Source organism: Eurytemora carolleeae, unplaced genomic scaffold (assembly GCF_000591075.1).
Source record: "Eurytemora carolleeae unplaced genomic scaffold, Eaff_2.0 scaffold944, whole genome shotgun sequence".
In the NCBI taxonomy this organism is placed as follows: Eukaryota; Metazoa; Arthropoda; class Copepoda; order Calanoida; family Temoridae; genus Eurytemora; species Eurytemora carolleeae.
In genome coordinates, this window is record NW_019396936.1 from 21,393 (window position 1) to 34,735 (window position 13,343).

The 13,343-nt window shown below is 31.8% G+C and overlaps 1 protein-coding gene across 1 annotated transcript; it reads left to right on the forward strand.

Annotated features, from left to right (window-relative positions):
- The first annotated feature begins 5,001 nt into the window (after positions 1-5,001).
- LOC111710304 (uncharacterized) lies at positions 5,002-8,363 on the forward strand. The gene is made up of 6 exons (XM_023484359.1): positions 5,002-5,251; positions 5,934-6,003; positions 6,929-7,005; positions 7,133-7,336; positions 7,733-7,939; positions 8,283-8,363. Exons 1-6 carry the CDS (start codon positions 5,141-5,143, stop codon positions 8,361-8,363), a joined length of 750 nt encoding a protein of 249 aa, XP_023340127.1. The 5' UTR covers positions 5,002-5,140.
- The last annotated feature ends 4,980 nt before the right edge of the window (positions 8,364-13,343 follow it).

The window sequence follows — 13,343 nt, forward strand, 5'->3', positions numbered from 1 at the left end:
TTTTATTTTATGTTTTTAATTAATTAATTAATTATTCTTAGATTTTAGTAATTTTTGTACAATTTGTACAATATTGTAAATTATTTTCAAAAAAAGTTTATTTAAGTTTTTCATAGTGTTTGTTAGATAATTAAGCATTTAAACACTATCAACAGCTAAATTTGGGCTTTCACCAAAGGGAGATCATTTTACGCAAATATTACGCTTATTTCTCGCACATTTTTTGCAATGATTTGTGCAATTCTTGCGTATCAAGCGGCACAGATTTTGCACTAAATTTTACATAACATTTTTTAAACAATTAGATAATATTGCGCAAATTGGGCAAATCTAAAAAAAATATTCCATTTTTATCTTTTTGTTAAACAATTCACATACAAAAAATACAATGTACGTACAATGTACATAGTGTCCTAGTAAATACGTTATCTTTCTAACCCCTATATCTATAATGCACCCTTATTGTGTAACACTTTAATATTCAAAACTTAGGTTATTTTATTCAAAAAATTTCTTAATGGCCTTTAACTTTATTTTTTTTTTTTTTTCACAATTTATTGATTTATATAATCATGTTTGCTTGCCTTTTGAAATTTTCAATAAAGGTAAGTGATAGGCTTTTTACGCTAAATTCTGGAGAAAATTTCGGTGTGCAAGAAATAATGGAAAAATGGTCTCTGGTGGGGATTTAGCTGAGCATGCCTTTGAATTTGTTTCGCACAATTTGATTTTTTCTTTCTTCCATTGTCTAAACATGTCAAATACATTTGTGTCATGATATACTGGTTTACCCACAAAGGACGGGATTGTAAAGACGAATGAATCTTAAAAATTAATTAAATTAAATTAACTAAATTAAGTCTTCCGCCTTAAATATAGTCTTTTAATACAATGATTTGGCCAAAAAAAAACATTGTTTTTACAGTTGCAGAGAACTCAAGGTACTAATGCAAGGAAAGTTATTTCAGAGGTGTACGCATTTTTTGTACTGTAGTGTACTGTCTTTGGGCGGAAAGGTAAACACAAGACGGATGTCGAAGCCTGACATGCAATCCATTTTCACAAAAATAAACTATGAAATATTCTGGAAACTATTATGTGAATTTTCATAATTATCAAAATTAAATGTTTTAAACCTCCTCGGATACCAGACGAACACTCGTGCATCTATTCTAGTTTACAAAGTCCACCCAGAATGAACTGGTTTCAATATGTACGCAGAGTAAACGAGACAGCAATTAACTTTCCATGCATTAGTAAAATTCCGTACAATCGTCTCTACAGTCTCATCCTTCGTGAGTGAGCTTGCAGTTAACAAAACAAAAATCTACAAATTTATTGAAAGAGATTTTTTTAAATGATGCTACCTTAAGTGTAGTAAGGAAAGGAGCTGGCGTTGTAAAAATTGGAAATATTTTGAATATTTCTTGTTTTAATATCCCGCCAATAGATGGAGCTGAGATTACATCTATTTTTTCCATTCCTGCATTGAAATAAAATTAGAATGTGTGTTTTTAAAAGTCAAAAGTCGTCCATCGTTGAATCAAAAGTCCCGAATGGTTAAATGTTAAAAGTCGCCTACCCTGAAATTTCAAAGCTTACACGTTATTAAGTCAAAAGTCTTTCATCATGAAGTCAAATTTCCAACATTAAAAGGACTGTAAACGTTATTTCAAATGACCCTCCATGAAAAGATTAAAATGTCCTATTTCTACTGCAAAATAAGCGATTTTTTGTCGCTTACTGAGAAGCTGTAAAATTCTACTGCGAAATAAGAGTTGTTTTTTTGTAAAAATTAAGCGATTTTTGTTAAAATTAAGCGATTTTTTGTCGCTTATTTGGCAGTCACCAATTTCTTCTGCAATATAAGCGATTTTTTTTGTTTAAAATAAGCGACTTTTTGTTTAAAATAAGAAACTTTTGTCGTTCTAATCGGATGCCATCAAGATTTTTCACCCGATTAAGCGACTTTTCGCTTAATTATGATTTCATTAATATAGAATGTAGGCCTTAAAAGCTTTGTTTGATCAAGTATGAATTAATTAGCAATATTTCTACTGCAGAAAAACTTTTTTGAATTATCAGAATTAAAAAATTTTTAACCATATAAAATCAATAATATCTCTCACATCATCAATCAGGTAAAGGTTTCAATAGTACCGTTGTGAATCGAGCATTGCCATCTTTGCATGGCATGTACTATGAATTTACGCTTGCAGTCTTTTTTAGTCAAAAATGTTCGATTTTTACCTTTAATTTCTGATTCTGATTTAATTTTTCTATTTGAATGTTTGACAACAGCTGAAAAGAACCTTGGAAAATGTGTTGATTGCGGAAGACTTGGGATTTTTGTCACAGCTGTCTCTTCAGTATATTGATATTCAGCAGGCTCAAGCTGAGTTTCAAGGTCTTTATTTAAGCTAGTTCCAATAATTTCAGCTTCAATTAAAGTGTCTTTCGAAGGTTTACCTATTTCCTTCTGGTGTGGAATTATTTTTACATTTTGGATTTCGTTCATTTTAGACCCTGCTGTTTTCTGGAAGTCCTTTCCAAGTGAATACATCTTGGAGTAGGCAGAGCTTTCAATTTTATTAGAAGAAAAATAAGTTAGAAGAAAAAAAGAAGAAAGGAAAAGAAAAGTTGTAAAATTATCAAATCAATAACTGAAAAAAAAATCTAAGGACAAATGTACACGGAATCAAACTAAATTCAGTCGCCGTCGTATACATCAATACAATGAAGACGACTTTCCATTTCAATTTATGATTTATACCCATAGAGAATAGAAAATAAATTAGAGTGGAATTTTTTTTGTTGTACTGTTTCCATACTGCAGGTGTACTTCACATATTTGTGCTATATAACCTTTTGGGTCCTGGAACATCATTTTATAGAATCTAAAATTAATATTAAAAAGAAAACCAAATTATGAAATAGGCTGGTTTCATAATTAACCAATGATCATTTCACATAGACTCTATGCCTTTCACTTTACAAACGATGATTTTTCGTTATAACTATAAATAAAATGATGTTTTTATTCACCTAATTCATTATAAAGTTTATTTAACAGCTTTAAAAAAATTAAAATGGATAGTCTAGGCAACATACTGTATTAATGTACTCTACTGCATATTATTTGTGAACCTTTACATGATTTGTACACTTTGAACTCCCTTTCAGGTTGAAAGGGACTGAAAAAATTCATACTGAGGGATTTTCTAAATTCCCCTCTAATATATATTCTATTCTCTTTGTTTATACCACGCTCTCAAACAGCTTAGATACACATAAACAAGGAAACAAAGAGAAACTGTCAATTAATATCTTCTCTTACTTGAATTGTAAACTTAGAATTTAAACAAAAACTCAATATAAATCAAAACCTAATTAGAAAGTCGTCTTCATTATATTGGTATAATCGCTGACCACTGACTGATGGCTAGTTTAGAGTCGACTTAAAGGTCGTCTTTGATTTTTTCAGCTATTTTGGGACAAAAATAGGCTAGGCACAGTGACTGCACGACCAATTATAGAGTCCTGGATAAAATTCAGTCATTAATTGAAGATTTTTCGTATTTGCTAATTTATGCTTATTTCTTTCTGAATACATTATAAATTTTAAAGTTCAGTGTGAGTAGAAAAATAAACGGGATTAGCATTGTTTTACACACCAATTAACACTAATTTTTTTCAGGGTTAATGCTTATTAGAAATATTAAAATGTAATGATCCCTGCAGACTAATATAGTGCTTTGTAAAAGAAATGAACAACAAATTTAAAATTTATAGCTGGAGAGTGGAGAGATTACGAATAATAAATAATTTCAAAATTTATAACATGAGAGATTACGAATAATAAATGATTTCATAGACATTATCGGTATTGCAGGAAGAAGGGGGGGGGGGGGGAAGGGAAGGAGACATGTTTTAAAGTTAAAATACTATCGAACATGATTTTTTATGATTTTCCACTTTAATAGGATATTAAGATTAAAGATTTATGCATAGATATAAGATTAAAGTTTTATACATGTTTTTCAGTGTAAAATGTTAATCTTCTGCAATCCTAAAGTGAATTTCTAATTTAAGGTTAACAAATATCAGGGGGGGGGTCGTCAATCTATTTAATAAACCTCAAACTCATTTGATATTTTTCATTGATAAAAACTTCATGTTGTTTCCACCAACCTCTTTCCTGAATGAGGAGGCTGTAGTGTAGATCCGACTCTTTGGATTTCCCTTAAATACCGAGCCTGGGACCAAAGGAATTGAGTCTTTGCCACAAACTCTGATTTTCCAATCCCTATATCTTTGGAACCCAATGTCTTAGACCTTTTTTATTTCAAGCTAAGTATACTGTTAGATCAAATAATCTAAGTTTGAAATATCAAAGGTTTACTCCATCAGGTTCCAAAGATATAGGGATTTAAAAATTTAAGTTTGTGACAAAAACTCAATTCCTTTAATAAATCGGAGAGGTCACTAAGCTACCTACCGCCAGTTCAAATCATAAATTACCGGCTTAATCCTCGAGAATCTTAAAATTTGAATCAGTGATTCAAATTTGAACCAGCAGGTATAGTTAGTTCAGCGACCTAACTCAAATTTATTATATTTGGTTCCTGGAAGTTTTGGTGGAAACCGGGTTTTATTTGGAGCTTCTGAATTCTTGAAGAAAGAAAATATTAATCATGTAGATACAGTGAGAACCAGAAAACTATGAAAAAGTAAGACGACGTTCAAAATCAATTCATAACTTTAAAAAGTCCTATGAGTATAAGATACAGCATTTGTGCAGTGAAGACAGACCCATTTCACAAAATTAGTTATTTAATAAGTGTCTTGTATAAGCTATTTGCTTTGTAACAATATCAAATGCACTTAAAGGGAGTGTTCGCGAAAAATGAAAGGGGGTATAGGCTTAATGCGATAAAAAAGCGCTTTTGATCGCTACTAATCTTATTTCTATCTGTTGGGTCAACCCTGATNGTGGGCCCAATTGGTTCAGCCGTTTCGACGTTTATTGGATACAAACAGACAGACAAACCGAATTTATATATAGATGTATGAATGTTATTGACCACTTCAGCATAACTTTTAGGTTGCATTGTTTTCAATATTTTCAATGTTTAATTGAATGCTTATGAAGAAATATTTACAGAAAAGAAGAAACAAACCCCGGTGGGAAAAGTGTTCCCGATGCAGCATCACCTTTGCATCACCTGGTGATAAAATCAAACATCTAAAGGTAATTAAAATATTTTACTGTTAAGGTTTTCATTTTTGTATAATGTAAGCTTTGCACATTTGAATATGATAAGTTTGTTTGGACACACACAAAATGAAATTAACCCATTAGTGACTCGGTAAGGTTTTTATTTTTTAGCCCCTTCATTTTTAAACCAAATGTTGTCCTGTTTCCCCTCCCCCTCCCCCCAGTATAGTAAATAAAAACCACCCTTGTATATTTTTATTACAATATTTTACATCAGAAGACAGTGACGAGTCAACAGGCCTGGTCAGCCATCTCCCGCGGTCAATTTTGACCGGTGCCGAGCCGACGTGTCCGTCAAAGTAAACAATTTTTGGACCCCCCCCCCTTCTATCAATTTTGTACATAAGCACTAAGCAGTGGTAATTTCCTAATATACGATTTTTTGACCCCCACCCCCCTTCCCCCTCCTATCAATTTTGTACATGGATTTCACATGTAACACTCACCCGGACCAAATAAAACGCCCGGGCCTTATTTTACGTGACACCGGACAAAATTGACCGGGTCCTGTATCTCCACAACTCCCACAACCCTTCATTGAAAAAAATTGAAACTTGAATTTCAGCGAAATCGGAAAGATTTTTTTGTCTCGTCACTAATGGATTAACGCAGTAAATAAATAACTGATTTCTTGTTTTTAACCATCCTATTTCAGGAAGAGTGTAAAGAACTAGATTTTTTCTGCCTGTGCCTGCATTCCAATAACCCTTTCAGAGATATTAAAGGTATGAAACAACAGGGGCTGACACAGGAGGAGGTGGGGGACGAGATTTTTTAGGAACAAAAAGTTTTAGAAATAGGACCAAGAACTTCTGAAAACAGAAAAAATATCATGTGAGAACTTCATTTTTATTTTGTTAGGAAAATAAAATACTAAATAAAATTAAATAAAATTTTTTTTTCAGTTTTAGGCAGTATACTATTGGTCTTTTTTCACTTAATTTGTTAAATCTTAAAAAATATTTCTTTTTATAAGTTAAAATTTTTAAAAGCAATCAATTAAAATTAAATGTAGCCATTTTTAGAAGAGGGCCGGGGTTAATATGTAAAGAACTACTGAGTACAGATCATGCTTATACTTTTTATGTATAAGAATGCAGTTATAAAGTTTACATATAATACTGTATTCTTGCAAAAATCTAAACAGTTTGTACAATGTATAATGTACAATTTACATAGTTAAAAGCATAATTAAAGTGAAAATGACAAACAAATACTGACTTGTATTTCAATAATATCATAATTCCTTCAAATAACTTGAACATACGATTAATCAAATTGGGAACATTTTTCCCCTCAAAATCTCAGTCGAGGGGGGGGAGAGTTTCGCCTCCCCCCTTTAATCCGTCGGAGGGGGGGGGAAGTAACTCCGCCCCCCCCCCTGTGGCCGCCCGTGTGAAACAATAAAGTAATATACATTAAATAATAAATAAACAAATTGCTAGAATCAATTCATTGCAAAATAACACCATTGGGCGCTAAACATAATAAATAAAATCAGTTTCAAATGTTTTGTACAAATACAGTTTTATAGAATCCAAATGATACATTTATAATGCATTTTTAGTCATATAATTATAATTACATTTAAAATAAAAGGATTTACGCAACCCTCATTATTCCATCTCTACAAAAAAAATTATTTGTTAGATGTTGAGTTCCATGTGAAGCAAAAGAAAGTAAGGCGAGCTTATGGTGTAACATATAAATGCAAGCTATGTCCTAAGGTAATTATGTTAAACCACTTTTTTATATAAATCAAATTTTTTACTTTGTTTATTTTTGGGTGATTTAGTTTTACCTGTATTAATAAATTAGATTTAATAAATTTTCTTTTAATACTGCTCTATTCAGGAGCTGAAGAACCTGGAACAAATGAAGGGGCACTGCAAAAGACACTACCCCAAACACCCGCCATATCCTGAACACCTGCCATACCATCAGCAACAGCCATACCATCAACAACAGCCATACCATCAACAGCAGCCATTCGACCCATATTTTCAACAACCGCCTTATCATCTACAACAGCCATACTCTCAACACCTACCATACCCTGTACACCTGCCATACCCTCAAACCCCGCCGAACCCTCAAAACCAGCCTCATTATTTACGCCACTGTAAACGATTTTTTTTATGAATTCCCCCTATGCAGAATAAAGACAAAATAGGAATCGTCACTTAATATACCTCTGTTTAATGGGACACAACATTCAAAAGAATATTAGAATATGTATAATCGATCATTAGTTCAATTGATACGACATAAAACAATAAAGTTGATTTTGAAATGATTTTGAATATTGATTAGTTGATTGAAACCTTCGCAAGTGCCGCGCAACGTACAGCCTTAGACAAGTTTATTTTTTTGCAGCGTAAATGTACGATGTTATAATTATTCTAATTATTATTGATAATGTGAAGATAAAGGCCATGATTAAATTATTTACAGATTAAAATGGATCCAAACCATGCTAAAAATGGATTGTCGTCAGAATTATCAGTAAATACGTCAGAAATAACTCATCACAACAAGACCCAGCGTCGCCTGACCCCAGTTAATCTACCGTCTCCAGTCCTAGAGAATCCTTCTAGCACAGAAATAAAAACAGAGAAGAAAATTCAATCAGAAGTTGTGCCAACAGTTGTAACTAGGAAGGTGTCTACGGGCGTTCCTCCCAAGAAAAATACTACAAAAGATTTTTATTTTGGCAAAATTATTGGCGAAGGTAAGTTTTTGGATCCGTCTTAGAGAACGAGTTTTGGAACTCCTTCGAGTTTAGCACATATGATTCCCGGTAAACCGTATTGGTTTCCCATGGTTCCTAAATTCTCCTAAAACCAGGATCCAGGATTCCGCTTTGTCTTTCCCCAGAGGTTATCATTCAATTAAAAAAACAAAAACGATTTATTTTCCTTGTAATATTTTAAAATAAAAATGATTTGCCTCTAAAAAAATATCAACGATCATCGACAATCTTTTATACTTAATACTTTTATAGGATGACACCTTTGCTATATGTCTGAAGGATGATAAATCTGCTAAACACGGTTTGACTCGGCTGCAGAATAATATTCTCTAGACCTCCTCTTCAAGATTTCCGAAATTCTATGTTACATTAACTGTTCCTTGATATTTAATACATACTGGGAGCTAAACCAGTTCTCTGCTAGGAGCTGAACCAGTTCTCTGCTGGGAGCTGAACCAGTTCTCTGGTGAGAGCTAAACGAGTTCTCTAGTGGGAGCTGAACTAGTTCTTAGCAAAAAGTTAAACCAGATCTCTGCTATGAGCTGAACCAGTTCTCTGCTGAGAGCTAGACCAGTTCTCTGCTGGGAGCTGAACCAGTTCTCTGGTGAGAGCTAAACCAGTTCTCTGTGAAGAGTTAAACCAGTTCTCTGGTAAAAAGCTGTTCTGCATTAATTTGATCATTATTTAAAATGAAATCCATTAATGTTTTTAGTTCTGACTTAGTTCAATATGTCTCTCTTCGTAACCAAAATATTTTTATTGTTTTTCTTTAGTTTTGATTTAGAGCTATTCTTCCTGATATAAACATAAAAAATATTTTATTGTAATTGTTCTCTTATGCAGCTTTTAGTAATGTTCAGTACTGTACCCTCAGTTTGCATACAATATATGTACAGTACGGTTTTGTTTTTCAACATCTAAATCTTAATTGAGAAAAAAGAATAATCTGAGGACAAAGGAAAATTGAAATGTTAATTCATCATTAATTGTTCATTCATATTAGATGTTTAATATATATATATATTAAACATCTAATATGAATGAACAATTAATTCATCATTAATTGTTCATTCATATTAGATGTTTAATATATAAATATAATCTTTTCCGTTTAGTTAGTTTGACCAGAGTTTATGTTATAATGGTGTAATGAAGTATTAAAAAAGAATTCGGATAGCAGCATAGTTTTCAATCTTTTCAAGATCTTGAAGTTGTAGATTATTTTGATTTAACAAATTATCAGACCTTGACTGAAAACATTGAGCCAGAAAAGATTGGAAACCCAACTGGATAAGTCCGTCAAAAGGATTTTACTGGATTTAGGTCTTCTTGGTTTAAATTAAATATTATAGAGGTGGCGCTATATTTCTAAAACAAATTTGTAACTTTTTAATAATTCTAAACAGAATGTTTTAATTAACAACTTTTTAGTTCGATATAAAAAAACCTTCACTCTAAAGCATCTGACTAAAACTTCGACGGCTTCAACAGAGAACTGATGTTTGTTTGGATTCATCGGACAACATTTTTTAGATATCCTGAACCAACCCTTGTTCAAATATTAACCAGCTACTGATTTGTTTCAGGGCTCTCTCATTTAAAGCTGAAGCCTAGCTATACTGTGCTAATACAATTTGTTTAGAACTGAAGCTAAGCTGGTTAAAAAGATTATCATGAAAAGAAGCTTAAGCAAAATGTGTAGAAAGTAGTCCCTTTCAACCAGTTTTTGTTATAAATCATTTTCACGATTACTTGATTTTAGGAATTAAATAAATTTCCCAGTTTTACCTATGATCAAAACTAATAGCTTTATTTATGATTTACAAATCTCTACAACTCATTGCTCGTTACAAAATCAAAATTTTTACTCCCTATATCCTTACTGCTCTAAAAATATTAAAAGTTTACACCATAAAGATTAAGGGGTTAGAAAATTGGAGTTGGAGACAAGTAATCAGGTCCTTAAAAAATCAATTCAAATCACGGATTTGAATTTAAATACTGAGGTAGACAACATCGTTTTCCTGTTTAGAAACTGTATTATTACTTAAATATTTATTTCTGTTTTTGTTGCATATTCTGCAAGTCATTTTTATAAAGAAACGCAACAAAAAAAATTAATTTTCAAACATGAAAACGGGGATAATTTTTGCTCAGTTTAAGGTTTTAAGGGGAACAATTGTGAATCGGACATGCATCTTAATAATAACTTGAAATTATGCCGACAATCCCTTTAAGTTGGTTTTAACTATAATAAATGGATTTTTGAATAAGTATCCAAGAGGGGTAAAACTTGCCAGTTGATTTTAATTCAATATTTTTTTTTAATTCTTTTGCCTGTTAATATCATTCGAAAATATATACCCTTGCTGTGATAGTTAGATCTTAAGAAATCTACAGCTACAAGTGACCAGAAAACTGATGAATTAATTTTAATCGTCGTTTATACTTTAAACTACAGGGTGTCCCATGAAACATGACAGTTGGTAAATAGTTTTGAATGTCATATTCCATACACTGTATTAGATATTAAAGGCTGTTTGCAGTTTATTTTGTTCACCAAATCTTTTGCTCAAATATTTTTTACTTTAAAATTAATTTTACTATAATATGACTCTTATATAATATTTTTATTATTGACTTTGGTATTAAAGAAGTTAACAAATTGTGGAAGAAAACATTTTAAACTGTTTACCAACTGTCACGTTTCGTGGGACACCCTGTAATTTAACTAACAAATTGCTAAGAATTTTGTACTTTGTGATTGGCATAACTAAATTGCAAACAACAAACTTATTTGAGTGATTATCAAAAAAAAAATCTAAATGATGATATGGTGAAAAGAGGTCGGAATCAATTAATATCCCAAGTAGCAATGGTTTAACTAGGTAGATCTGGGCAGTTACTTTTCTTAATTAATCCAACCTCAGAATTAAGACAAAAAATTTAAATATATAAAAATTGAAAATTCTAACATGTTTTATTATATATTAAAACAAAATACTTTTCATTATGAAAATAACTACAAAAATATATCAAACAAATCACGCACCCCTGACCCTTCAATAAAAGTAAATACAACATAAAGTTGCACCGGCTAGTCCTATTGAGTGTCTGCTTTATTTACCCAATGTCCCGGCGATACAGTTCAAACTGGGACCGGAAAGGTTGACCCGGCTCGGAAATTTAAATGTACTACGGCTGCTCCTGAAATAGTCACCTTATGCTTTAAATATTGAAATGGACTATTATGTTATTTACAATTTGTTGTGAAGAGAAAATAATATCAAACATTGAATGAAATAAATAACAATATAAGACCCGTTTGCGATATATTATATTCACATTTTAAAGAAAGTTGAAAAACATCGAATGCACATTTAAATGGCTTTGAATTCACAACCGAAACAAAATAAAGATACAGATATAAAATTCGGTGATAGTGATGGACCAAACCTCTGTAGAGTAAAAAAAAGTAGATGTTAGTTCCACATTTATTGAAAATATATTTCGGTCTGGGTTGACCCTCGTCAGTTCAAACGATATAATTACCATCAAAATCGATAAAAAAAAAATAAAAAAAATTGTAAAAAATCACAAGAAGATAAACACACAAAACAGATTATTCAAAATAAAAATTTGGGCTGTCAAATGGACATAAGGGAAACGAACTCAGATTATGAGATGAAAAAAAGATAATTTTCAAATATTCACTTTAAAAAAAATGTTTTAAGACAATTATTATTCCTTGAGATTGTTTCTGTTACAAAAATTAAAAACAAACTGTTTAGATGTATGTGTATAGAGTGGTGGTGGGGGTCGATCTAATTAATGAACTTTTGCGGATATCAGGGGGAGGGGGAGGGAGGCGGTGGCTTGTTTAAGAAGGGGTATTTAACCCTTATAAATAATTGGACATAAACAACTCTTTTTAAAAAAAAACATACTTAATTACAGTGTACAATTAAATAAACACTATTTTTTTCTGTTCATTCATCATTCAGTCATAAAATCTCTAATGTATTTAGATTCTCGTTCTTCAAGTAAACTTTTTCCGAGGTCCCAAACCTTCTCTAGAACGCTAACTTTTAGATGGTAGAGTTCATGTCCAGGAAGGTTAAAATGTTCTCCTGTAGGCTGGTTTGTATGGAGATTTCTAATGTAACCTATATGTTCTCTAACTCTTTCAGCTAAAGACCTTGTTCTCTGTCCGATATATTGTGGTTTACACTGCTCACATGTAAACTACATTTCTGGTCTTACTGTTGAGAGTTTTATTAATCTCATTCTTCTTGCAGGTTTTAGAGGATTGATACAGATAGAGATTTGAGATTTTCTTGAACTTTCTTTAAAATTTCAGTCAGTAAGAAGAGTTCAGATTACAAGTTCCTACCAAGCATACAACATAAAATATAGAAACCAACATAAACAAATTTCATCTTTACAGTTCTCTAATAGTTATCTTAATTAATGTAAAAACGCCTTAACAAATCAGGCTTAAATTTTCTAGGACCTTTAATAAATAGTTCTGACAGGTTTAGTAACAAAATTGAAAAATCTACATTATTTTTCAATGCTTTTGTTTAATATTTTATCAAGTTAAAATTCTAAAATTAAATATGAAGGAAAGAAACTAACATAAGTCCTGGTCTTAAAAAACAATTTTTATATGCTATGTTATGATGTATTCCTGTGGAGGGGAAATTAATCAATTGAAGGTATCATCTACTTCCTCACGCTGGGGTTCATCTTCTTCCTCACGCTGGGGTTCATCTACTTCCTCACGCTGGGGTTCATCTACTTCCTCACGCTGGGGTTCTCCACCTGGATATAAAAAATTTATTGAGTTGGAAATTTTATTCATTTCATATCAAACTGTAACTAAAGGACTGTAACTTGATGGGCAACTGGTGTGTGTAACCCCCCTCCGAGATCAAAATTAAGGTGTAACAATTGCTCTATTCCTGGATAACAGAGCTTTACATCAGGGCCCACTGATGGGATATAGCAAGATTAATTTATAGAAAACTTTCAGAACTGTTGCACTTTAACGACGTTCCACAAACATCAGAAATTTGCTTTTCTTACACAAAGCCAAATTTAAAAAAAAACAAAAACAAACCCAATCTGGTCATTATAAAACGCGATTTTTAGTTACTTTTTACTCAATTTATTGCCGTAGGATAAACATTTTGCATAGCTTTAATAAAGCAAACTAAAAAGAACACAGTTTTGAAATGTTTTAAAGAAAAAGAAATCTTGCCATTGCCCGTCCGTAGCCTATTTACCCAGTGTGCCACCCCCCCCCCCCCC

Excerpts from the sequence above, each read along its gene's own strand:
- LOC111710304 (XM_023484359.1), top strand. The coding sequence starts at position 5,141 with ATGCTTATGAAGAAATATTTACAGAAAAGAAGAAACAAACCCCGGTGG. Across the intron at positions 7,006-7,132 it reads AATGCAAGCTATGTCCTAAG|GAGCTGAAGAACCTGGAACA; the intron begins GTAATTATGTTA and ends TGCTCTATTCAG. Across the intron at positions 7,940-8,282 it reads CAACAGTTGTAACTAGGAAG|GATGACACCTTTGCTATATG; the intron begins GTGTCTACGGGC and ends ATACTTTTATAG.